This window comes from Clytia hemisphaerica, unplaced genomic scaffold (assembly GCF_902728285.1).
Source record: "Clytia hemisphaerica strain Z4C2 unplaced genomic scaffold, Clytia hemisphaerica genome assembly, whole genome shotgun sequence".
Classification (NCBI taxonomy): Eukaryota; Metazoa; Cnidaria; class Hydrozoa; order Leptothecata; family Clytiidae; genus Clytia; species Clytia hemisphaerica.
Genome location: NW_027104612.1, coordinates 202,285 through 229,084, shown reverse-complemented (window position 1 = coordinate 229,084; position 26,800 = coordinate 202,285). Strand labels below are relative to the sequence as shown.

Sequence of the window (26,800 nt, the reverse complement as noted above, 5' to 3'; positions counted from 1 at the left end):
TGGCATTTTCTCGAAATTTTAGCATTAGTTTTTTCTGATTTTTTGCTCAAAGATGCGTATTAACAATGCCCAAAACATGGCCGAGTCAGATTTTTGAGAAAAAATTTTTTCCGGCGGAAAATGCCTGAAATATGCCGGAAATCGCCGTTTTTCTAGATTTTCATTTGACTTTTTCTCTACAATTGGTTGTTTTTTCATTCAAAAACATTATTAATAGCAATGCCCACCATCAAGCATGTTTCAATTTTCAATAAAATTGATTTTTTAAGCCGGAACTATTTTAAAAGTTGCCGGAACAACCTATTTTCGCCGGAAAGACAGTATTTCTTGAATTTCTCGAGCTGTACTTTATATTTTTTTATGAAATTTTGCACACTGATGCAATATGACAATACCTAAAATGTGACGGAGCCCGATTTTCAAAAAACATTTTTTTCCATCCGAAAATCCCGGAAATATGCCGGAAAAACCGGTTTTTTGACATTTTCTCGAGATTTTCTCACAAGGTTTTTCAGATTTTTTGCAGAAAGATGCGTATTCGCAATGCTCAAAACATGGCCGAGTTTGATTTTTGAGAAAAAATTTTTCCGGTTGAAAATGCCGGAAATCGCCGTTTTTGCAGATTTTCATTGGATTTTTTCCTTGGATTTTTTCCTTATATTTCTATGTTTTTCACACAAAAACGTTATTGATAACAATGCTCACCATCAAGCATGATTCAATTGTCAATAAAACAAATTTTTGCAACCACAACTTCCTATTTATCATTTCCCTACAACCCTCCCCTCTCCCCCCATCAACAATCAATGATGAATTTATTGCGTTGTGTATTTTCGCTAAACGCTACTGATTTTTTTCATTTTTCTTTTCGCATTGCTATCTAAATTTCATCATCAGGTAGGTCCATTCAGCATGTTGCTTGTTCCTTTTTGGTCCAGCTTCTCAATTGAAGACTATTGTTTTCTTTGACTTTATTTAGGGATCTTCTCAAAAATATAATCGATTTTCGATTATTAAGTTCGATTAATGATTCGACTATTTAATCGAATAGCTGCCGTCGTTTAGTCGAATAGTTTCGACTATTTAATCTCCTATATTCGATTATTTAATCTCCTTTATTCGATTATTTAATCCTTGTATTCGATTAATTAATCCTTTTTCGCTTATATCTTAGGGATCCTCTCAAAAATACCGAATTTTGGTAAAATGGTTTTCCGTTAAATTCGGCTGTTTGTTTTGGACAATTTTCCTACCCATCGCAAGTGAAAGCGATGATTCGATCTCTTATCTAGCCATTAAAAAAAACCTGGATGTAAAATTCGAATCCATTTTTGCAAACAGAATAATAGAGCATGACGTAACTTGTAAGAAAAAAATGTTGCATTGACCAATCAAAACGCCATGATTGACGTTTGCGAACAGAACAATAGAGCAAAAGATTGTTTTCTTCCTGCTTTTATATATGACGTAATGACGTATTCTTGATCTTGTGAGCGCTCTCCCTTTTATCCTTTTATCTTTTTTTTTGTTTTGCCCTTTTTGATTTGAACATGAACACAACGATGGAGTGCTATTTTCGAATCGAAAAAAAATAACAAAGAGATATGAAGCAACTGTGTTGAGAGGTTGTAAAAAGATAGAAAAAGATGGAAGTACTTTATATCGTGGAGAGATCGTGGAATTGTTATCCAAACATTAAGAAACTTAAAGATGATGCGATAATGTGATTCACAAAAGGATTATTCTATCATTTCATAATTTATGATGCCCCTTGGTAGATCAAAAATCCTTAAAGGTAAGAAGAATTATGCAGTCATTGGTTGATTTGACTACGGCTTTTTGAAAATATTTTTTCTTCTGTCTTTCAAATCCACAGTAGACAAAGGCTTGTTTGCGCTGTTTTCGATCTACGTAAGAAAAAATAACCGATATTCGACTATGTTTTGCAAAAAATTCGATTATATTTTGGAATCAAAAGGATTAATTAATCGAATAATAAGATTAAATAGTCGAACCGAGGGGACTAAATAATCGAACTGAGGGGACTAAATAATCGAAGTGAGGTGACTAAATAATCGAATTTCGATTGTTAAATAATCGAAGTACTTCGATTATTTAAGCGAATTTTTCGCTTAAATTCGATTATTTAAGCGAATTTATTTTTGAGAAGATCCCTTAGTTAAAAAGAAAAAGTTTTTTTTAAATGGGTCGTCCTGGAGGTCACAATGGTGTAATTAATGATTCATTTGCAAAGAAATATGCTCTTTGTTGTCTTTCTGCAACAGTCGCTGAATCAGGTAAAGTTCTATTATCAATTATTATAATATATATTTTTTCTTGATATACATATAAACTTAGTAGGATTACGTCATTTAAGCTATTATAAACACCTTGACAGGCTGGAATATGACTTCTTTCTGTTACTAGCAATAGCCAAACAGGGGTCTTATTCCAACTTTTCAGTGATTCTGTTAGGGAAATACACAAACGCATATCAGGTGTTTTATAATGCAGCATGATGAAAAGTAACCCTGAAAAGAAACTGACTCTGATTGACAATTATCGTCTTGAATAGTCAGAGTTACTTATTTTTTGTTTGTTTGTATTTTATACTACAGATAAAAGTTTGTAAATCTTTTTAAACATTCAATTCCAATTCTTTGTCAAAACCAATTAAGCATTCGAACCTTTCAGCTTCCCTTTCCTTTCAGAATTATTTGATCAAGGAAGATTTTTCGTACATTGATCAAAATTCTTTCATACACCACCCCTTTAACTCATTTCTTTTATCTTTAGCTCGCATAATTTATGTTTATAATATTTTATTGATAAACCTGCCTTCTACCTTTGAAAATTTACTTTTATTACAATATACAAACTATTTTTATATGTAGGTGGATTGATTCCTTTTCAATGAAAAGTTAAGTTTTTTGTGAAAATACTATTTCTTTATCATATTCATCGTAGTAACTTATCCCTTGGATATCACCAAAACAAGACTTCAAGTGCAAGGCGAACATGCATCAATAAATACTCTAGGCAAAACAAAATATCGTGGAATGGTTAAAACTGCAGCTGGAATAGGTAAATTAACTGTTCATTTTTCGTCATCCTTTTACTTTACTTAAAAAGTGCCATCCCTCATTCTTGTGATTATATCCGTAGGCTTAATAATGGGCTAACAGTGCTCTAACCTAGATTGTTTTGATGTCCGCCAGGGAATTCCCTCAATTGCTGTATACTTTAATCGTGGTAAGTTTTCATTTGTGGTTAGCCTACAAAGGCTTATAACAGGTACATATAGTGCTGGTCGACAAAGATAAACATTTGCTTATTCAAGTATAAACATGTTTTTTTTCTAGTTAAGGAGGAAGGGCTCTCAAAATTATGGCGAGGAATTCAACCAGCAGTGATGCGACATTTGGGTAAGAGAAAATATATTTGGAAGTTTTTTTCTATGTAATTTTATCTTACTAGCAACATTTGTACCAAATTTTACCACCATACACCCACTAAATCAGGTTTTATTAGTCTTTTGTTGAGGCATCTCATGTCATGTCAAGGCCTAGCTAAAACCCTGTAAAATCTCATGGCATAACCCTTGATGTAGTTATCCAACTAACTTCAAATTGGCAGGTTTTATGTATCAATAATATGTTTCAGAAAATTCTAAAAAAGCTCCGAAAATTAATGACGTCATCAATGTTAAGTCATTACTTTTTGAAAATGCTTACTCCACCAGCATGAATTTTAAAATTCAATCTCATTGTTATATTAGAAATTGACAAATATGTTATAGATATTCTTTTTGGCTTTTAGAAAATCAAAACAGAATTAAAGAATTTTTATTTGTTAAACTTTAAAGGAACATAACAGTACTTGCGAAATTTGTAAACAAACTCTATGCAGCGGATACAAAATCAAAACAAATGTCACATGTCAAAATCAAAAATCAAACCAAATATGGCTAATTTTGATTGTTCAATTGTTTTACAAGTTTGTTTTGGACACGTGATTTTAATTGTTCTCTTTAATGACACGTGGTTCGCGCAATGTTTACATTTTACTACTTTAATGTTCCTTTAATTGCGATTTTAGTAGAGAATACTTTTTTACTGGTTAGCGGTAAATAGGAATCTTTGAGACGACGTTGCTACCTTTATGATGACGTCATCAACCCAAACTTTGTTCTTTGAATTCATTTCATGCTAGAAAACATTTCTGCTAAGTTTCAATTCCTTATACCGGGTGCGCCACAAAAAAGTTTCTCTCTTTGAAAGTAATTTTTCTCGAAATCTAAAAATTTTAAAAGAACCATTTCTGTTTCGTTGGAAAGAAGAAAGATAAACTTAAATTTTGATGGGTCCTTTATTAAATTCGATTCGTTAGATTAAAAGTTATGCTCAATTAAATAAAAAAGTTACTTTCAGAAAGTGCTCGAAAACGTTAAAAATCGACCTATCAAATTTTTATTTTAAATTTGGCAATCGCAATAGCCTTTACATGATTAAAAGCATTTTTCAGTAACTAAACACATAAATTTTTAAAATGAAGGGTCGAAAGGGTTTAAAATCTTCATCAAAATCAATTTAATTTACTTTTACCGAAATTTTCCTCTGGTTTTTGGTGCTAGACTGGATAAAGTCTATGTAAGACTGGATCTACCTCGAAACCCATATTTGATGTATTTTAATGAATTTTACCAGATTTTTTGGCCTTTTTCGACGATTTTTCTTCTTTTCATTGAAATTTCAATCTTCCTTTATATAACAAAAGGTCATTTAGACAGCTAATTATCATTTTTAATGACTGAAACAAAAATACTGATGTATCATGTAATTATGCTTCTGTTTAATTTGATAGGTCGATTTTTAACGTTTTTGAGCACTTTCTGAAAGTAACTTTTTTATTTAATTGAGTATAACTTTTGATCTAATGAATCGAATTTGATAAATGACCCATCAAAATTTAAGTTTATCTTTCTTCTTTCCAATGAAAGAGGAATGGTTCTTTTAAAATTCTTAGCTTTCAGAAAAATTAGTTTCAAAGAGAGAAACTTTTTTGTGGCGCACCCGGTAGCACTTCTGGATCAAAAGTTATGCAAGGATGGTAGAAAACACCCCCGCTTAATAATAGGAACCCCAGAAAAGCTTGATTAATAGGGTTAATGGTTTAACAGGGAAATACATTTTCTTTTCTCATTCTTTTCTTTCTTAGTGTACACTGGATGTCGAATGATGTTTTATGAATATGCAAGAGAAAATATCCTTGGCAAAGATCCTGATGGTTACTTCCCTTTTTGGTAAACATATTTTACTTAATATCAGCAAAAAAATTATAATTTACAGAAACTGTTTTCAAAACAGCTGCAATGACAGATTCAATATATTCCTCGTTGAACATTATGATAAACCTACACAATATTCAATTAGCCCCCGTCTCAGAAAAGGACTGGGCCCGAATTTGCGGACGTTTTCACAGTTTCACTTTCGTTTTCGGCTATGCGACAGCGTTTTCAGGCAGAAAGCAGAGGAAATCTGTGAAATTATGGTAGGGAATGCTATCCTATTTTCCCAGTGTTTCTCAAAATTGGAGCGAGATTATTGTTCTAGAAAGTTTATAAAGGCCTAATAGTTCCAGATTAGTATGATTTCATCAGAAAAAACATTTACACCAAAGCTCCCTTATTGATATGTGAAGGCTACCAAAGATGGCAATTTCCTCCATCAGAACAACTTTAACATAGGAACCAAGGACAGTCAAGAAGTCTACTTTGTTGAAAATTTGCACAAAATACTTAGAGAAAATGGTACTATGGAAGCCCATTCTATCCTCCTAAATGATAGTTGAAAGATCAGCAGTTAAGAGGGTTGATTAAAATAGAAATCAAAGCACACAATAAAGTATACATATATATTTGTCCAGAAAGAACTGGCATGTTGTTTGCTTTGTTTTGGTTTTTAAAAATATGTACTTATCAGCCCTAAAAAAATACAAATTTGAATATAATGAGGGCAATGAGTCTGGTTAAATGTTACTATATTAACAAGAAAAGGATTACTGAAAAAATACTACTTTAGATGAACTAAACTCAAAAACTAAAACTCTACCATAAATTTACATTACGACAATTTAAAAATCTATCTTTAATAGCAACAAAGAAAATAATATGGCTCAAAGTTTTAAAAACAGAGCTAGTCAGAGCTTCAATTCAGTAGGTAGAGAGCTCTCAAAATTTGAAAACAGACACTGCATTGGTTAGAGAGAAAGATGTCAACCATCCACACATTTTTTTCGATTCGTGAAAAAAATAAAGTATAAAGGTTCTCTTTTTTTTGGTAATCAATTCCAACAAACAACAATCAATATAACAGTTTTTTTGAAAACCGTCCCACAGTGTTAACATTATCAACCAACAAAACCCACATCGCCAAAATTGTAAAAATAAGTCAATATAGTTTCTATCAGCAATTCCTCGTAAAATGTTTTTTTTCCAACATTCTGATAACAATCATGGCTGGAGGCATCATGTGTAGAGTGACTGTGTGGCATTTCATTGCTTTTAATGGTCATGATACCAAACATCAACCAAACAAAACTATGACGCCAAGCCAAATCTGTCGATTAAAAATTTCCATGAGAATTATAATCAAAAGCTATCTCGTGAAATGCTTTTTTTAACATTCTGGATGTGTTCAATACATGAAAAGTCATTTGCTATCCCATTTGCCATGAGATATACGAGTCAACAAAACAACAAATCATGACAATTGTCAGTCGGGTCTGCTACTAACATGTAATAGTTTTATTATAGCCGAGCTTGAGAATCCGTATGCAGAACTTGTAACTTGTATTATGTGTATAATTATGTCAGTCGACTTGAATCATGATACATTACTGACATTTCACTGGATGCATTTTCGCTGTGAAATTATCCGCAAAATTCGCTGACCGCGTTCCGAGACGGAGGCTACTTGATGAATACAGTATTAAAGGAAACTTATTTTAGCGGATTTGGCGAATTTAGACGAAATTCGCCAAAATTAGTTCCCGCCAAAATTAAATATTTTGCTCACTCGCCAAAATAAGTTCCCGGCAATATTAATTTTTTTGTTTCCTTGCTTATTAAAATAACCTCTGAAATTCATCAAAATTGCTCAAAATAAGGCAAAAAAGAACAGATTTACGCTGTCATTCGCCAAAATTAGTTCCCGCCAAAATTAGAAAAATTCACTATTCGCCAAAATAAGTTCCAGCCAAATTTAAATTTTTTTTGGATATTTGCTGCCCGCTAAAATTAGTTCCCGCCAAAAAAAGTTCCCTTAAGGTAATCAATCTTTATTTGCAACAGGAAGTCGCTGATTGGAGGAATGACATCAGGAGCATTGGCACAGTTTCTTGCATCACCAACAGATCTGGTTAAAGTTCAAATGCAAATGGAAGGCAGAAAAATGTTGGTGGAAGGAAGACCTTCAAGGTTTTTACATTTAATATTATGTTCATTTACATGTTTTTTCTTTTATAAGCGAAACGTCTTATATAGCGGCAGACACAATTGCTTATAAAAAACATGTATCGAAGAAGACAATTCAGTTTCGAAAATCTTTCAAGCAAAATATTATCATTTGAAAAAACTTTTCTTTTGTGCTCATGTTTTTCATTGGGCTTCTTGAAATTATCATTCTATTTAAATGTCTGAATCCCTCACAAACCTCAAGCGTGTCCCTTGCTTATCAAACATTCCAAATTAAGAGGTTAAAATTAGCATCATAAATCTTGTCTTATCTCTGCAGATATCGAGGTGTTTCGCATGCGTTCCTGCTACTGGCAAAAGAGAATGGTGTTTTAGGATTGTGGAAAGGGTGGCTACCAAATGTTCAAAGGGCTGCACTTGTCAATTTGGGAGGTAGGATTTATTACTGTTTTGATAATGTTATTATTACTATATCAAGATGTTCCGCTTAAGTTTAAAAATATGTTTTTCCCTCTAAAATTCAGGCCAAATTTGTTGCTAACCCCCTTCAAAGCCAAAAAGATTTCAAAATTAGCCAATATACCAAGTCCCAGACTTAAGGCTATAACTCCTGACCACTTGATTTAAAAGAGCTTAAACAGAATGCTTTTAGAAAAAGTGTAGAAATATCTTTCTAATGGTACCAAAATAATTGTCTCTCAAGCTTTTATGCTAGTTTGAAGTTTTGAATTTAAAAAATAAAATGAAAATTTTCATATTATCAAAAAATGTTGCGCGCTGTAAAGGTTAAAAGCCCGTTAAGAGTCCATATTTCCTCAGAGATGAGAAGCGTTGCTTGAAAAGTGTTGTTTTTGTATATTGTCAATTTATCATCAAATATTAAGTGCCATTACACGAAATTATATTTTGTGCCTTGCCCTGGTGGAAGATTATGTATTGGTAGTTTCTTTTTTACTTATTTTCAGACCTCGTGACCTATGATACGGTCAAACATTTCTTGCTACGAAACACAAGTTTAGAAGATAACTATTTCACCCATACTCTTTCAAGGTAAGTTTTTCAGACCCCTCCTTATCTTTATCATGTTCTATAATTTGGAAGAATGTGGATTAAATGTTTTAGAAATTAAATGTTTAAATGATTAAATGTTTCCAAATCAGGAGCAATTCGATGCTAAGTTTCTTGTCGTTTTAATTTTGAAAAGATCTTTATTGAAACAAAAGAATGTCAATATTATGCCGATACAATGATATCGTGACACAAAACAATTTATGCTCCTTTAAATAGTTCCATTTAAAGTAGTAAGTGAGTAAGTTTGTGCCCGCAGTCGGAGGCGACCCGTAGGCTCCTCTTTCGATAGCTATCTACCCGAAGGTAGGTGAGGGCGCCACTCTTTCTCCCTGGATTGCTCCTCTAACCCTTGATCCGTCTCTCAATTGCTGAACATCAAGCATAGAGGCATCAAGTACCATTTTCAGAATGTTTGGTATGACCCGCCTAGGGGTAGACCCGACAACCTTGCGTACCGTAGCCGGATACTCTACCACTACGCTACGGTCCATTTAAATTATTGGCTATTTTTTTTGAAAGGTCGCTTTTTCTCATTTTCAGCATATGCTCTGGTCTCGTTGCAGCCACTGTCAGTACACCGGCAGACGTGGTCAAAACTAGAATCATGAATAATCCTGGTCAATATAGAGGATCACTAGATTGTGCTATGAGAACGGTATCATATTTTTTCGTTGAAAATTTACTTTGTAATACTATGAAAAAGGGTTTACAGAAGTTATTTTTTAGAATGATTTATTCCTGTCAAATGAATTGCCATCTTGATTATTATATTAGTATTCTCGTTTCTGTGTCCTGTGCTCAAAATGATGAACATTATTATTAGGTTATACTTTTATTATGTGGGCTAATGCATATTATTCAGACAAAACTTGTCAGGCAAAAATTAAATAAAATCTTTTATTTATTATTTTAGATTCAAAAAGAAGGATTCTTCTCACTTTACAAAGGATTCGTACCAACTTGGTCTCGATGTGTAAGACTAATTGTCTTTCCTAACTTTCGAATCTAAGAAGTAACCCATGAACTTATTCGGCTGTTTCTTTTTCTATTTGTTTTTCTTTTACTCAATCGGTGACTTTGATGAATGTCGGTAGTGAAAATGTAAGCGTTTTCCCATCGCACTGTTTGAAATCATCATCTCCATACACTTTTTTTATTTTTATGTATAGGCCCCTTGGTCACTGACGTTTTGGTTGACCTACGAACAAATTCGAAAATTGTCTGGTACCGCAAGCTTTTGAAAAACAAAAGTTTACTAAGTGAATAGTAAGTCATTTCTTCATTGTTGACTCGAAATCTTACGATTTTGAAGAGTAGGACGGGTTTTTCTGGACAAAATTGTTGAATTGTCGATAATTGACTGTATGATAATTCACGTTGAGAAACTGGGGAGTCTACCAAGTGCGAAGCTTATGTTGAATACCAAATAGCTTGCTCAAAATGGGAAATTATAGTTAGCTTTTGTGAAAGTATATATCGCTTCCGAATCATATAGTTTGAGGTTCTCAAAACTCAGATAATAGAGCAATGTGACTGGTATCCTTCCAGCCTGCAAAAGAACTTAAATAAAGATAAATTTTTGCAGTACTTTTGTGTCTCAATGAGGAAGAAATGCGCGTCTATTATGTAATACGCTGATTAACCAGCCCAACTCTTCAGGTTAACAGTTGTCTCTTGAAATAATTATTGTAAATATTTGTACCAAAATTATTCTTCGTTGTTATCACCAGCGTTTGAATGTTTAGATGTCTTTTGGGTAATGGTAGTATTGTAGCACAACCTCAATTACATAGGAGTTCTGCTGAAACGACGATGTATTGTCGATACTTGTATCATCATAAAAGACCTTTTCAGAAAGGTTTGGAATGTTACCGCTCTTATGAAAAAGCGATTTACCGGACTTGATATCAAGCATTGATAGGCAGCCTAATTATCATCGCATAACAGGCGTTTAACATCATAGTACATAAAAAACTCGCAAAACCCCTTAAGAATGGAAAGGCACAATTTAAGGCATATTTACAGAAGGAAACTTAAGCCTTTTGATCTTGTGACGGTGAAAAACGATGATCCTGCGACCAGAAAAGTGCTTTTTTGACCAAAAAGAACAATGATAAATGCCGTCGTTAAAAAGAAGTGTGTTTCGAAAAAGGATAGAGTATGGAAATCTAGTCTTGTCAGTAACATAACTGGAATGTCTTCCCGACAAAAAATACTAATACAAGCACTATTTTGAAGGTTATATCAAAGAGTTTTAAATATGACCCTTTGTAACTGCAAGGAAAATTTTTAATATTTTTTCAGATTGTTTTTATTATTGTTGATTATAATTATTATGTACATGTATTTTGATAATGTAGGTCTATTTTTACAATTACAATTTTTTATTCAAGCAATTTGCTTGCTGACTTCAAAGTAAGAGCTGTCATTTGAAACCTATCATGTAAAAATTAAAACTTATAACAAGATTTAGCTTAGTGTTTTCAATGAACTCATTTAAATATATTTTTTAATTGAAACAGAAACTCGCCATTTGGTTGTTAACTTACTAAAACTAACTAAGTTAGTTATTAGGTACGCTAACGCCTTGATTTAATGAAAGGAGTAAATTTTGACTCTAAGTTTTATTTTTACAAAAAGTGATACAAACACCGCACCGGACGACAGTCTTGTCCGATAAAATATGCCTTTTTTCGCTTTGTAATCTGCATTCATTTTCTTGGTGCATTAACAGGGAGGCTTTTGGCTTTTTACACATATTTGAAATACATTCTGTTTACCAGAATATCTTTTTAAATACTGTAAACGATGTTCGGTTTCTAGAGAGATAGGAAATATAAAAAAAGTTTTACTTTTACAGTATTGTAGACTATTATTTTTTAAATTTCATAAGATTTTGGTTTGTGTATATGAATTTCTTTGCTTTTTGAAAACTGACATGTAATATAATATAAATGAAACGTGATAAAACATAAAGATTAAATAGTTGTACCGTTATTCAGGACTAAAACAGTCCAATTTCCCGTAACAAACAGTGAGCCTAACTTTCGAAATTCCGTCCAAAAACAACAAAATGTACCTTTTTTGTTTTGTATTCGACCCCGATTAGAACTTATTATCCATACTGTGTTCTGATTTGCTACACTCTGCTGAAAAAATCGCAATTTCACTTCAGATTTGAAAGCAAGTTGCTAGATCCATACTCCTAACAAACACTCAAATCATTGCATTTGGTCAACAAACTTATATTGATATAAATCTTTCTTTCTAAACAAAAAGAGTATTTTAAAAACTACAAACTAGTTTAATAATTTAAAAAATCGATTTAATATACAAAATTTAGTATTCAATAAAGTTGAATCTGATAATTAAAAAAAACATAACGCTTTTTTTTCGAACCCTATTATTATTACTAGACTTAAAAATTTTCATAAGCTTAGTATTTTCTTTGGCTAGAGTAAGCTTAAGATTTTTCGTAATTTATTTTTCGGTTTTCACCCTTACTTTGACTATTGCTCCCAAAAAAGTATATTATTATATTTACATTCCCGGGGGGGGGGACACTCGTGTGTTCCGTGTTGCCGCCCTTAAGGGTAGTTTTTTTTAGATCCTTGAAATGCACTGTAAGGTAACTTTTGATAGAGTGCGCTACGAGGGTCTTTTTTAGCTGGACACACTGTAAAAGTGTGTTTTAGGACTGCATCAAAAATCTGATATATTTTATAGTTTTGGGTCAATTTTGATATCTTTTGCACATTTTGTCGACATCTCAGGCTCATTTCCGGATGGCTTCAGAAAAATAAGATACGAGATAAACTACAAAAAAATGTTTGGTAACATGCACTGTAAGGGTAAAAAATAATGCTCGGTAAAATACACTTTTAGGGCACCTTGTCACTGCTTAAAGGCTGCACTGTAAGGGTCCGATTTTGAAAGCAAATCTTTTATGCCATTTTTATGTGCCGTCGTCTAGAAATCCCCGGGTTATATTCGCTTTTTTCCCTTTTTTTTGGTGCAGTACTGGCTATATCTTTCGAAGGGTAGTGTTTTCTCCTGTACATCACTAAAACAATTATAGTGATTTCTTGTCAGTACCTCCTTTCGGGTTCAGGTAGTCATAAACAAGACCCTTTTCCAGTCTTTCTTTCTTGTTTCGGATGTCTATCATGGCTGCTGATTCACGCAGTTGTCCAGAAAATCTGAAAGACGATAAAAATAATTGTATTTAATAATAATGATTAATAATTTTTTGATAAGAATGTAAGAATATTTATAATGAAGTTGGCCAAAAAGGAGGCCCCCCAGCGGTTTGCGTGATGGCGTGATTGGGACTTTTTTTCTTGCGTGATGGCGTGATTAGAGATTTTTTTTGGCGTGATGGCGTGATCAAGATTTTGGCGTGATGCGTGATAGGGCAAAAATTTGAGGCGTGACGCGTGATTTGGGCTATTTTTCACTATTTTTTGCGTGATGACAAATTTTAGCGATTTTCGTGATGCGTGATGGCGTGATTAGGGGTGCCGCTGGGGGGCCTCAAAAAGTTAAATAAATATCCTATTAATTAGATATCCTAAGAAAATCACCAGAATAGAATTTAGCGACTGGATCTTACCCCCAGCAGTAATGGCAGTTTCCCTCATTTCTCAAGCCCACAGACATTTTGCCATATTGAAAGGGCTGTATTGTATTTTATCATATGGGGAATTACCCATAATCTATATTGCTAGTAACTTGAGAAGTGCTTTTAATTAGAGTAAGACAAACGTTTACGATAATCTATTATGTTATATTCTTAAGAAAATAAATCGTTCAAAGGGAAAAGCCAAAAGGACAAGACTTGATATTTAGAAGGAACCATAAGTAGATATAATATCAAAACTGACATAGTATTATCAATTCTCTTTTTAGACCAGTGGTGTGGCAGAATTGTGTGGTGTTAGTTTAGGGTGATCACATTGTGTTCTAGCTCTAAAGCCATACTTAAGAGCGAAATCAAACGCCACAGCCCACGGGATCTCTGCCGCACCTTCTTGATCAGGTATTTTTCAATTTCAGATATGTTATAGAATGGATAATTCTGAAATTGCACATTGCTATACATTGTAATTCTGAAATAAAAATTCGCCTACGCTACTACTCAAGGTAGGTATTTTTTTTTGGTTTTGTACGAGTATGTTGTTACGATCATGTTTTTATTTCCCATTAGAGATGTTCCCCAACAGACATTTCCCCGACAGACAATTCCCCGACGGACGTTTTCCCGACCGGACATTTCCCCGACGGACTTTTCCCCCAACGGACGTTTCCCCGACAATGACCGGACATTTCCCCGAACGGATGTTTCCCCGACAATGACCGGACATTTCCCCGAACGGACGTTTCCCCGATAATGACCGGACATTTGCCCGAACGGACGTTTCCCCGACAATGACCGGACATTTCCCCGAACAGAAGTTTCCCCGACAATGACCGGACGTTTCCCCGAACGGATGTTTCCCCGAACATAAAAAAGGTGACAAATTCATTTTCAAGTTTGAAATATCATAATCCATAAGTCCCAACTAAACATTGCAACATTGAAATCTCTGATGCGTGCGTGGATTTAAAAGGATTAGCTTTCTTAAAAGTAAAAATTGATTACCCCTTCAAGATATCTATTTCTCAAGCTAATTTTTCACAAGAAAAAATCGCTAATTTAAGAACATTCTAAGAACATTCTAAGGCTTTGGAGACTTAAAAACATGCATTTTCTTAAGAAATTACATCAAAATGCTCAAAAAATGCTGAAAATAAGAATATTTTAAGAACATTTTTATATTAGGGTTCAGATCCAAAAAACTAAGAACATCCGAAGGCTTCGAAAAATTTTGACGTTCTTATAAAAAAAAAAACGTGTAGAATTGCTTCATGGTCAAGCAAGAAAAAATTAATTATGACTGTATGATATCATCATATCAACTTTTACATTTGAATTGAATATCATGTTTTTGATGAAATTTTGATCAAGCAAAAAATCTTTAGATTTTCCGGTCGGGGAAACGTCTTTTCGGGGAAATGCCCGGTCGGGGAAACGTCCGTCGGGGAATTGTCTATCGGGAAATGTCTGTCGGGGAAAAGTCCGTCGGGGAAACGTCCGAATTATACTACTATTAGCAATTAGAAAATGATTTAACTTGAAGGAATTAATAGATAGAATATTACTTATGATTTCATGCTGACATTGGATAAATCTTCATTTTGGGATGAATATTAAATTAGTCGCCCAAGGAAATATTTTTCAATACTAATTTATTGTGTTCAAGTTAAGTGCTAAAAAAAGTTCTGTCAGCAAAAGTGAACAAATTTCACACGAGGACAAATTTGGGGAAGGATTTCGAAACGGATTTGATACCTTTCTCTTGCCGGCAAGGAGATTGGGTCGTATTGAAATTGAGCCCTGGAATCAGCCAATCCGCTTGAATCTCTCTCACTGAGTAACTTATTTATAATTAGGATTTCCATTGTTGTATTTTTTGAAGGAAGTGCTGCCATGACGTCTGCTTCTGTTAAGGACTCCTAAGAAAACGAAAGAACATCCAAATAATCCGGGAAGGGGTTCGATAGATTTATGGGAGGAAGGGTCAGAACATCGAGTCAAATATCAAAATAAATTATGATTTCTAACTATTGGTCCAAATGAAGTTATGACTTTTTGAAAGGGGAATTTTCATTGTTTGTTTTTATTCAGAGGGTTTGTTTTTTTTGGAGATTCAGAATAGTGAAAAAGGTCCACTCATTTGGTAACCCAGTGCTAAACTCTCACAGACCCAGTGGGAACCCATCCTACAATCATGGACAAAAGGTTTGTAGACTTCTGCAATATTTGCAAAATACATCAATATCGATCCAAAACAAGTTCCCAAGAGGTTCTGGGTGCTTTCCAAACCCATTCAAAAGCAAACCACAAGGGCTTGATTAACTGGCTTACACCAGTATCAAAACGCTGATTTTTTGCTTGTGGTTGCCTCAAAAGTAATTCAAAAGCAATGCAACGACTTCTAAAGTGTTTTTTTTCCTCCCTCCTTTTTCAGACGCATTGAAGAGTCATTTTGCTCTATTTCTCACCATTTTTCAAAGAAATTTCATTTGTCTACAACCTTTTGTTCATGATTGTACTGGAAAAATTGGCCAGAATATCGTCCCCGTTGGAAAGTTATACCCCAATTTTCGTCCCAACTGAATTTTCTGACTTGAAAACAGAAGAATTTAAATCCACGTTCACAAAAAATAAGGAAATATCGATCCCCCATCGAGTTTCAGTGCGTTATTTTTACCCCCACTGGCTGAAAAACATCTACTGGGTCTATTAGAAGGGGATGTAGTGCTGCCCATTCCAACTACTGTCGTTTTGAAATAAGAGCCATAAAAAGAAATACCAAGGAACTTGTTTAACGTTCAAAACTTGAATCATCTTCAAACCTTTGAATTGGGAGGTGATCCTCTCATACACATCGGATAGTTGGGTACAAAGGCGCATTCATCATATAAGGGAAGATTCAACGCTGCGTGTTCCACTGTTACTTTGAAAATGACATGTGATAGAAACTGAATGAAATCTTCAAAGGCTGCGAATTCTCCATTACCTGGTAGATTCTAAATCAACGAAATAAATTGATTACTTTTACCCGTTTTTCACTTTTTTGGGGTCCCTGACATTTATAGTGATTGACTACCTCGTTTAGACATTCACGAGTTCATGTTCAGACATTTCAGTTCCACATCGTTCGCCCTACAAGAAAATTCGGAACGTCGAAACACAAGATGTTACAAAACAAACAAACAGTATCGCTCCACTATTTGCATCGTAGTAGAAACGGAATTACCCGTCCGTTATAAAACCAATATGAAAATAGACCTTATCGGAGTTTTTTATTTTTCTAAAAAAGCGATGCGTTGTGGGATTGTTTCGAGTGTATATTACTAACAGTAGAAATTTCTTAGAAATTGCCCGAGGGAACTCTATTGTAATACACTTCGAAACAATCCCAAAATGCATCGCTTTTTTCGACTCCGCTAAGATCTATACCAGAGCGATGCAAAACCGTAACACCTGGACATGATCTCGATGTTGTAGACATTATATTAGACGAATGTTTAATTTTGACATTAATCTTATCTTTCTGTTCTTTCTAATGGATTTCGCTCACCTTTAAATGGCATGATTCAGTTTGTGCCATTTCACCAGCCCAGTTCTGTATTTCAATGTCTCCTACCAATGTTTCCTCGTTTTCTGAATAATGAAAGTTGCATTTAAGTTTCACAAAGATTTGAACTTTATTGCTTGTAATAAAGTTTTCAACGAAGTACGCGCTAATTTTTACTCTTTATGTTTTACCATTATATGGTTTTACCAAAGTTTTAGTTTTGAGATGCATGCATAACGCATGAATGGCCATTGTAATTCGAAGAAAGATCGTATTTTTCCTTGGCTAATTTTCAGATAGACTGGCTCTTTCGTTTAGGTACTTAGAAGCCACGGATTGAATTTTCATTTGTAACATCTGTTGAAAACACCTTGCAGCACCAGGTTATTACATAAAAGGTTTTATTTTTACATAAGAGTTCCCGTTTCATATCAGACACATATTTCATATCAGGACAGTGTCTGCCTATTGTTATATTATGCTGATATAAACAAAATATTCTCGAGGGGAATAAGGCGGGTTCGTGGAGGTCAAAATCGAGGGGTAAATTACTCGAAAAAATCTCGTACACTTCTTAGAAAAATCACAAAAAAATCACAAAAAAAATCAAAAATCACAAAAAAATCACAAAAAAATCAAAAAATCACAAAAAAATCACAAAAAAATCAAAAAATCACAAAAAAATCACAGAAAAATCAAAAAATCACAAAAAAATCACAGAAAAATCAAAAAATCACAAAAAAATCACAGAAAAATCAAAAAATCACAAAAAAATCACAAAAAAATCAAAAAATCACAGAAAAAAATCAAAAAATCAAAAAGAAATCACAAAAAAATCACAGAAAAAAATCAAAAAATCAAAAAGAAATCACAGAAAAATCAAAAAATCACAAAAAAATCACAAAAAAATCAAAAAATCACAAAAAAATCACAGAAAAATCAAAAAATCACAAAAAAATCAAAAAATCACAGAAAAATCAAAAAATCACAAAAAAATCACAAAAAAATCAAAAAATCACAGAAAAAATCAAAAAATCACAAAAAAATCAAAAATCAAAAATCATTTCGTACGCTTTTTTCGAAGTGATTTACCCCTCGGTCAAAATTCTTGCAACGTTACAAATCATTTTCAGAAGCTCGTTTTGGGCTCAAACGAAGCGTATAACTAATTAGAATAAGATTCAGTCTAGGCAGATGTTTTTTCATTTTGAAATTTTGCGTAATTCGTAAAAATCTTAATTTTGCGATTTTGAAATTCCAATAACTTTTGATAAAATCATCAAAGTAATTTCAAACTTTTACCAAAGATGCATTTCAATGCAAATTTTCAAAAGATTTCAAAAAATTTTCAAAATCTTGATGACGTCAGCATTTTTTAAGGATTTTAGTTTTTTGGCTAAAAAGTGATGACGTCATCAAATTTCATTAAAATTTTTTTCTAATTCTGAAAACAATAATAATATGCATCTTTGGTCAAAATTTGAAATTGTTTTGATAATTCAATCAAAAGTTATTGGGATTTCAATTTTTATGACGTCATCAAAATAGCGCAAAATTGAGGATTTTTGCGAATTACGCAAAATTTCAAAATGAAAAAACATCTGTCTAGACTGAATCTTATTCTACTTAGTCATACGCTTCGTTTGAGACCAAAATGAGCTTCTTAAAATGATTTGTAACGTTGCAAGCATTTTGACCCTGCCTTAATCTCCTTGAGTTGTTTTTCTTTTTCTCTTTCTGACCAATCTTGCTCCACATCCGTGTCAATTCAATATCAAAAAGCTTGTAAATTAAAATTGATGAGTAAGCAAACGATATCACTCTTAATTAAAAACAAAAGGTTAACAAAAAGAAATTTCCTCATTTTAATCATTCAGGCAAAAGAAAAGCTACCCAGTCTTTTCATAGACTCACCATAATAACCTTTGACGATTTGACTGACATAATCCTGAATGTTTTGTTTCAACACTAGCGCGTCATCACGGTACGGATATTCTTTCAAAATTTCTTCGCTTAAAACCTGAAAATTTAAAATTTCAGACTAGTTGGTTAACTAGAAAGTTGCTTGACCCTTTTCGTTCCGTTGCCCTAAAGTGTTATTTCACCAGTAACCTATTTAATCTAGCAGAGTTAACCATTGCTACAATCATCGCCCCTGAAAATGATGATATGTAAAAGGTGCACTTTTTCTTTAAAATTTTTGGAAAATCTTTCAAGCTTTGGACTCCAAAATTCAAACGTGTTCTTACTTGTCTGTCCTCCATGCTATTTTCCAGTATATCTTTTGTGAAATCAAATTTCTTCCAACTAAAATAAAGATTTACAATACGTTTAACCAGTATTTCAATTTCAATCTGAATCCTTATGGTTTTGGTATTTTCCATTTCCGTGGGGCCAATTTAAGGACAAATCGCATTAGCCGTCTTAAGACAAACCCTACTTTCTTTTCATCCAAGAAAAAGTTAAAATATTTGTATTCAATATGTATCACTTCTTTATCGTCGAGTGCGGACCAAAAGTACTTCACCTTTTCTGCAACTGTCGACAAAATTCAGTAGTAACAACACAGCATTTTTTAATGCATTGCTCTGATTACTCTAACGACAGACTTGTGATGGTTGACAGCCTTCTTCAACTTGACATAACCTTGTTTCCATTTAACCCCGAAACATTGTGTAGAATACTTCTTTATGGCGACCCCGATTTTAGCATTGTCCAAAATCATGATATATTGAGCATAACGATAAAATTCATCTACGATACTAGCCGTTTTGGGGAACCGTTATTCTAGTCTTTTACTCTAACTGCTCTTCCAGCTCTTTTTGACTCGACTGCAAGTCCAAGTAACATTTTACGTTCACCGTAGCCACCAGTCAACTATCTAATAGTTCCCTCAACAATCAAATCACTTTCTGTAATCTCACTGATTGGTTGATTTGGCTCATAATCGTGAAATTTGAACCAATTGATCGTTGGACTTTTGGATTGTTAATTTTGCATGAACCCATGGAATCATTTTTCTCATTTTTTAGACCACCCTGGATTTTTGACCTCGTTTTACTGGCCACCCTTGATTTTCACTGCATCTTGTTGACCCTCATTCTTTACACTCGAAAAACCAAACCCGGATTTTTTATTTTCCAGACCACCCTGGATGTCACTACTCCACAACAAAGGGGGTACAAAACAGCGCATGTGCATACTTACTATCGTTCGATCAGTTTGAGCATCCCTTCATTTTTGATGGTCATGTTTTGATCGATCCATGAATTACTATGGCCATTCAATAACGCGTGCATCTCAAAACTGAAATGAAATGGAAAACTTTGGTATAAGCGCGTATTTGTTTCCTTGTAAGCTCTGATTCTTACTTAGTTATTTTTAAAAGAATTTAATCAAAGGAAAAAAGCAAGTCTCTATCAATTAAGCCCTCTTAATATCGCTTTCCGAAAAGATCCTGATGATCTACTTTAATGGGATAAATTTTCGCGGGGATTAATTTTCGCGGATTTCGCGGATTTGGGTGTCATCCGCGAAAATAAGTCCCATTGGAAATTTGAAAAGGCCCATCCGCGAAAATTAGTTTCCGCGAAAAATTTGAACTTTTTTTGCAATCCGCGAAATTTCTATTTTTATCGTTTATTGTCTTTATTCAGTTACTACGTTCATATTTTGTTTGTATTCCCTTTGTATTTCAAAAACAGTTTTGACATGAGAAACTAAAACTAATTCATTTTCAATTTAATTTTCTTATCCCGAACTTCTCTTCCGCTTAGGCTGTGAAAATTTAGCTCCGCACCATGGAAGTTCAAATTCAACTTTTGATAGTTGTTATACATATCTCCTCGCCCTATTCCAAAAAACCCTCTTATTACTTGAAAAAAAAATTCTTAATTTTCCTGGAAAAATTTTATTTCAATGTTTTGACCCTTTTCAAAAATTTTAATTTGTAACCCAATCCGCGAAATTAAATCTCCGCGAAAAATCAGGAAATCCCTCATCCGCGAAAATTAATCCCCGCGAAATCTAAAAATTTCGCGGATGAGCTCAGCCGCGAAATTTAATCCCTGCGAAAATTTATCCCATTAAAGTAAGTATGTCATGTATTCACTCTTTAGGTCATGCTTCCATAAGAGAATCTACCCTGGTTCGCTTTCATCTTTTTCGTTCAGATTATGGATGAATATTAAAACGAAGTTTTAGCAAGATGAGTGGCTAAAGTTGAATATATTTTCATTTGTTCCGAGGTTTCCCATCCCCGGATAGCATTTTGTTGACTTCTATTCCATTTAAGAAGGTTCTTTATAATAAAACCTCAAGCTTACTTATTAATTGTTAGTACTAGTCCCAGATAAGTTTGTAGCAGTCGATGTATTGGATGTGATGGTGAAAGGTTTCGATGTAATGAAACGGTGATACATTCTAAAATCCAATGACTAGATGCTGAAATATGGAAAATATTGAATCATTATTACTTCAATTTTTGTCCAACACTTTACATCTTATCAATGATTTCACCACCATTGTGGTGGTTATCTAAATAAACAATAGTCTGGTATTTAAAGCCTTTTTAGCAAAGTTAAAAGTTCTCTTGAGGGTTTTAAAAATTACGAAGTATTAAATTAATATCTGCATAGGTCATAGCTTTCAAGTCCAAGTGTGTGATCTGCCAGCGAGACGCATTTTGTTTCAAGTTTACAAAGTTGTAATAACCATTTTTATAATTATATTACAAAAACCTTTAAACCTGCATTGACCAAGTAAAATTGACCTATCTGGCCCGCACGTATCACCAAGCTTAGAAGTCTTGTGAATTAAATATGAAAAATACATTCTAGTCATACATTCTATTCACCCCCTATAAATTATACATTGCAATCTTACTCATGAGGAGCATCCGTTGGTAAGTGGCATCTGCATTGTTAAACCACATTTTGACCAACATCCACGTGTAATGTGAATCATTTGGCGTGAAAACCTGGTATTTCAAAAATAGGAAATGGTTATAATTCAGAAACAACAAACATATTATTTGATTTGGTTGGTCGTTAAAATGTAATAGAACAATTTTGTTACTTTTTCTAAAGAACGCGTCATCTCTATCACTTCAAATGACCAATTATTATCCATATAGCGGTCATTAAGTAAGCCATTAAAGGTTCAATCGGCGGGCAGTATTGAAAGGTTTTGTGACTCAAATTGTCATACCCGCGCTGAGAAAACTAAAGCGCCAGGCTTCAGAGGGCTAAAATATCATTAACGGCCCGGGTATAGGGCAATAGGCCATTTCACAGTCGCAAAGCGTAATGGGTAATCAGGACCACTGCGCGCTAATAACGACTTACTATTGGTCCAAAGTTTTGAAAAAAATTGAAGATTTTTGCGTCTAGCCAACGGGAAGCCGTAATGGAGGCGCAATCAGTCCTGATTACCCATGATCCATTTCGACCGTGAAATGGCCTATAACGTCATTTGCGGCCCGCTCGGATTTGGATTGAAGTCGTTGCATTGAAGCGAAAAGACTAAACTAACGTCAGAAAAAAACCCATTTTGGTCATTTGCGGCCCGCTCTCAAGGTGTTAGAAATTCGTTGAAGACATTGCATTGAAGCGAAAAGAATTAGTTGACGCTAGAAAAAAACGTTGTTTGAATGTCCGATATGGATAATAATAGTAATAGCGTTAAATTTTCGTTCGTTGTTGTCATTAATTCTGCCCTTGCAATTTGATTATTAGCCCTCTAGTGCCATTTGCGCCCTCCGCTTCGCGTCGGGCCCAAATGACACTAGAGGGCGAATAATCAAACTACGCGGGCAGAAAATAACAACAACGACCTCAAACTGAACGCTATTGTTATATTAGTGAAGTATCTTGTAAAAACTCCAGCTCATCCCCAACAAACCAGGAATCTGAGAATACCATATGTAAGTCATACAAGGATTGCTTACCGGGTTATGATCACCTTTTTGCTGGTAAAGTTGTATTGCGATTGGCATCAAATTGTCTTCTTTGTTCAAGTAAAATAGCGTCATAGGGCTAGGTATCTAAAATGGTAGAATATTTGGGATTTATATCAGTAGCAGCCGGTGATGCCATTTTTTGGAAATATGTATTACTATCTTCTGGGAGAACATGTTGTGATCTTTAAAGTTTTTATACAAAATGAGATGCTCTGATAGGAACCATCTTTTGAGCTATTTGTTTCCCTAAATCATTTACTACGTTATTGTTGTATGTGTTCTGAAATCGAGTTCAAACGTTTTGCTCAGAACACATCAACAGAAAAAGGTGGCATCGCTGGCTCCCTTTGTAACATGACTTACAACTTGGTTGCATTCATTGTCCAATATTTCATCCATTATAGAATGATTGACGATAAAGATTCGATTCTTTTCGAGTGCTTCTTCGAGATTCATCTCATCACCGAGTAATTCGTTCACAAAGTCGCCAGTGACACCAAAACTAAAAAATAGCAGCGATATATTAATACTGGCTCGTGATTGTGAGGCCTTTAGAAAGTTTGAAATAGACCCTTAGACTGCATGTTGCTAGTGGAACGACTTATTGCTCAGCTGGATGGAATTTTCCAAAATTAAAGCCCAGATTTGCAGAGTTTAATCAAAATATCTGGGCTTTGACTCTTTGAGAAAACTCTTTTTGTGTCATGTGTTTGTGATTCCTATGATGATATCAGGTCTTTGCATAATCCTAGCTTTGTGTCAATTAAAGATTTCCTGACAAGGATCTCTAGAATCTCTGATTTCATTGAGGTATCTCAGATTCAGCATAAGTTGGTGGTATAAAGGAATTGTGCTTACTTCTCGGGGATTTCTTTACACAATTGAAGAGATTTTGGATTGCATCCTCTCAAACGTTGTCGTCCAAAATGAGCGTCCGATTTCCACAGTTCTGTACCTTCTTCCAGTACCTGAAAGAGGGTGCAAGGTATATAAGGGACGACGAGGCTTTTAGACTGGCCAGTATGATTTGAGAGTACATCATTTATCATTTTGATTGCAAAAACAACTTGTTACTTTTGTATTGCAAAAATGATTTAGATGGGAATAATCTTAGTTTTTGGGACTTTGATATAACGATCTCTACACAAAAAAAAAAAACGAAAACCGAATAACATTTAAGCACAACTCCTAGTTGAGACTTTTTACATCTACAGAAGGCTAGCTTACCATCGGCAGTCGAAATTTCTTGCTTCTCTCAGTAAACAATCCAACGATTTCATCAAAATTCCTCCAGGAATCGTCTTTCTCCAATATTTCGATTTCGTAGATTCGAAACAAGTCTGAACGTTTCTGAAGAATATCCCACTGAAAATGTGTGGACAGGGAACAATATATTAATTTTATTCTTCTTTTTTTTTGCAGACTTTTTTTGTTAGCTTTAGCTGTAATGTCCGAAACCTTTTGTTTGGAGTCATTAGTTTGAGGGTGTTCTTGTATTTGATTACGGCCCTGTCTAAGTGACCCGTGGTGATTGCGCATTTTTAGTGACTGCGAGTGAAAGAGTTAAATGAGTTAAATTCCATATAAATTGATAATCGCCTACCTATGTTAATTTAAAACCAAATAGTGTATTCTTATGGTCGAGTTGAGCATAGCCTTCCAACTTGTTGAGCTACAGCTTCTTCTCAAAAGGAGTTTTTTCGAGTTTCTAATATGAAGCTTATTCTACAAGATGTGCTTTTTTACATCATCTACAAATTTCTTAGCAGTCTTTTGCGTACCTTGTAAAAATTGCTGAATATTTCGTCTCTTGGAAGTCTGCTCATCTAAAGTGAAGAAAATGAGAATGAAGTCAACTAGGAATACCTTATTTTCACAAGTCCCAAACTTTCTCGCATATTTATCCCAATAGACATTGCTCAAACCCCTGTGTAACCAAGGCTTTATATACGTTTTTGATGGACGTGGATAATGCCAAGGTATCATCTGGAGCTATCAGTATGCATCAAAAAGCCGATAATACGCAAGAAACGAAGTTTATATTGCTTTACACTATTTTGAGTAGTAAAAAAAAACACTGTAAAAAGGTGTTATAGCGTTGTTGTTTTTTTAGCTTTCCTTAATTTTTTTTAATTTGTTGGCAAATCCACGACAATTATATTCAGCTCAATGCCAGTGTTTTTACAATGAAGGGCTAAACAGTGATTGTGTAGTTCCAGCCTTTATTAGCTATCATTTAAGTACCTCAATTTGGCAATATAACATAAAAGAAAGATATTCTAGAAAGCGAGACTAAACTGAGTACCTGCGGTGGCAAATCTTGTTGTTGTTTTTTATACGTGTAAATCAATTTTTTTCTTGCAACCTCATCTTCTCTTTGTTTCTTATTCGGATCGTGTTGCGGTAAACAGGTATCGAATTCGTTGATAACTAACGGTTTATTTATTCGAAGCCATCGATGAACCGGGAAAATCGTTTCCTGATCGATTGAATTCTCGAGGACTTGTGCGACCGATATCCGATCGATATACCATTCGACTTCGTTTTGTTCTTTATGTTGTTCGATTATGATTCGTTTCACTCGACCAAAACCCGATAAGTTTTTTACCTTGAATTTATCAACTCGGCCTTTTTTGAAAACAGTCACAGAGCAGCCGGTAAGTTTAATCTGTCTTGATTCAACATCTTCTTCATTAACAAGGACCACGTGTGCGCTATTGTGGAGCCCAGCCCCTTTTGTATCACCAGTTTTAATGGAGATTATATAATCTGCTGGTTCAAAACATTCCATGCAGCTTGATTTATTGTTACCCATGACTGAATTATTGGCTTTACACCACGAACTTGGTGTTTAAGGTCTACAACCCTCAAGAAATGTTAATCAAGAATTGAGTAATGGATTTTTTTTTAAAGCAGTATAATTTGTTTCAGTTCTCCACCTTCAAAACTACTCTCAAAATACTGAAATTCTCATTGGTCCCTATCGTCAAAAATGATATCTTTTAGTTTCAATGAAGACAAGTTTTCTGGACAACAAAAATATGTTCAGAGAAAAATACGCAATACTGCTGATTCGTGGATAATATTTTTTTCGACAAAACCATAAAAACATACAGGATATTTCACGGCTTCTCCCCTCAAAACAACAATTTAAATCAATCTCTACTACATCTTGATTTGTGTAAACTCGTGATTTTAGCACATCTGTAGTTCGTGTATATAACACACTGACGTGTTTCTCACGTAAAAATTTTGCAGATTTTCATTCAAGAATGAAGAAGGAAAATAAGTGAGTGGAACTACTAAATTTTTTTGAATAATTGAAAAGCGTTCTTTATTTCCCGAAGCACTTTGTTTCAATAAGAATGCACTAAATGTTTATTGCCGAAAAATTAATTTTGCATGTGTTACATCTTCAAATATTAAAATTCCCTTACTGATATATTTCGAAAGGGATTATTGTTAAAGATAAATTTTTAATATTTGTTCGGCATTTTTTTCAATGATTTTTTTCTATTTTTCAAATACCTATATACTGTTCTAAAATTCCTTTGCAATATTGTTTTTGTATTCACTTTAAAATCTTCTCAGTTAGGTATTAAAAATGTTTTCCCTTTTTACGCTTTCCATTTCTGTCAAATTAATGTTTGGTTTTTAAACTTTCCCGTATAGGATTTTAGTTTTTAGGCCAATTTTGATGTTTTACGCGTTGTCTACGGTTTTCAAAAAAAAGAATCGATTGGTCAGCTATAAAAGCTATAATTGAAAGGTAAATACACCTTTTTGACCGTAGTCGCGCGGTTAGGCGCTTGTCACTTCATTATTTAATTTACCACCCTAAACTCGATCCAATCCTTTTTTTACACTTTTTTCTATTGTCTTTAGGTGCGAAAAAAAGACTGGGACGGTTTTGGGGTGGTAAAACGGACAAAAAAATGCCCACGCGGCATTTGGCGGCTACGCTCGAAAAGGTGTATTTTAATCTGCTTTGGTTTCACATCATTTGACTTTCTAAAATGGCACTTTTTTTACGACATGCCCCTAAAAATTAAAACTCGTTCAGCCCTTTTTCTTACATCTAAGGCGAGGCCAATTTAATTTGTTGTTTTACAG

The 26,800-nt window shown here is 34.0% G+C and overlaps 2 protein-coding genes across 4 annotated transcripts; one reads left to right on the top strand and one right to left on the bottom strand.

Annotated features, from left to right (window-relative positions):
- The first annotated feature begins 1,110 nt into the window (after window positions 1–1,110).
- LOC136824292 (mitochondrial uncoupling protein 4-like) lies at window positions 1,111–11,042 on the top strand. Of its 3 annotated transcripts, none has more exons than XM_067080458.1 (11): window positions 1,111–2,297; window positions 2,968–3,084; window positions 3,363–3,425; window positions 5,218–5,302; window positions 7,352–7,477; window positions 7,794–7,906; window positions 8,440–8,524; window positions 9,086–9,200; window positions 9,459–9,518; window positions 9,715–9,811; window positions 10,291–11,042. In XM_067080458.1, the coding sequence occupies exons 1-10, from the start codon at window positions 2,204–2,206 to the stop codon at window positions 9,784–9,786; spliced, it is 930 nt and encodes a 309-aa protein (XP_066936559.1). In that variant the 5' UTR covers window positions 1,111–2,203; the 3' UTR covers window positions 9,787–9,811; window positions 10,291–11,042. The 3 variants fall into 3 exon arrangements, with proteins under 3 accessions (XP_066936559.1, XP_066936557.1, XP_066936560.1); XM_067080456.1 differs by having other exon boundaries at window positions 10,276–11,042; XM_067080459.1 differs by having other exon boundaries at window positions 10,339–11,041.
- Window positions 11,043–11,777: 735 nt separating this feature from the next.
- LOC136824291 (polyunsaturated fatty acid 5-lipoxygenase-like) lies at window positions 11,778–25,955 on the bottom strand. The gene is made up of 15 exons (XM_067080455.1): window positions 24,993–25,955; window positions 24,469–24,513; window positions 23,915–24,052; window positions 23,546–23,655; window positions 23,051–23,189; window positions 22,676–22,771; window positions 21,613–21,706; window positions 21,054–21,171; window positions 19,936–20,034; window positions 18,978–19,035; window positions 18,643–18,748; window positions 16,732–16,814; window positions 16,004–16,177; window positions 14,937–15,100; window positions 11,778–12,744 (listed from the first exon to the last, which is right to left on the bottom strand). Exons 1-15 carry the CDS (start codon window positions 25,500–25,502, stop codon window positions 12,618–12,620), a joined length of 2,061 nt encoding a protein of 686 aa, XP_066936556.1. The 5' UTR covers window positions 25,503–25,955; the 3' UTR covers window positions 11,778–12,617.
- Window positions 25,956–26,800: the final 845 nt, after the last annotated feature.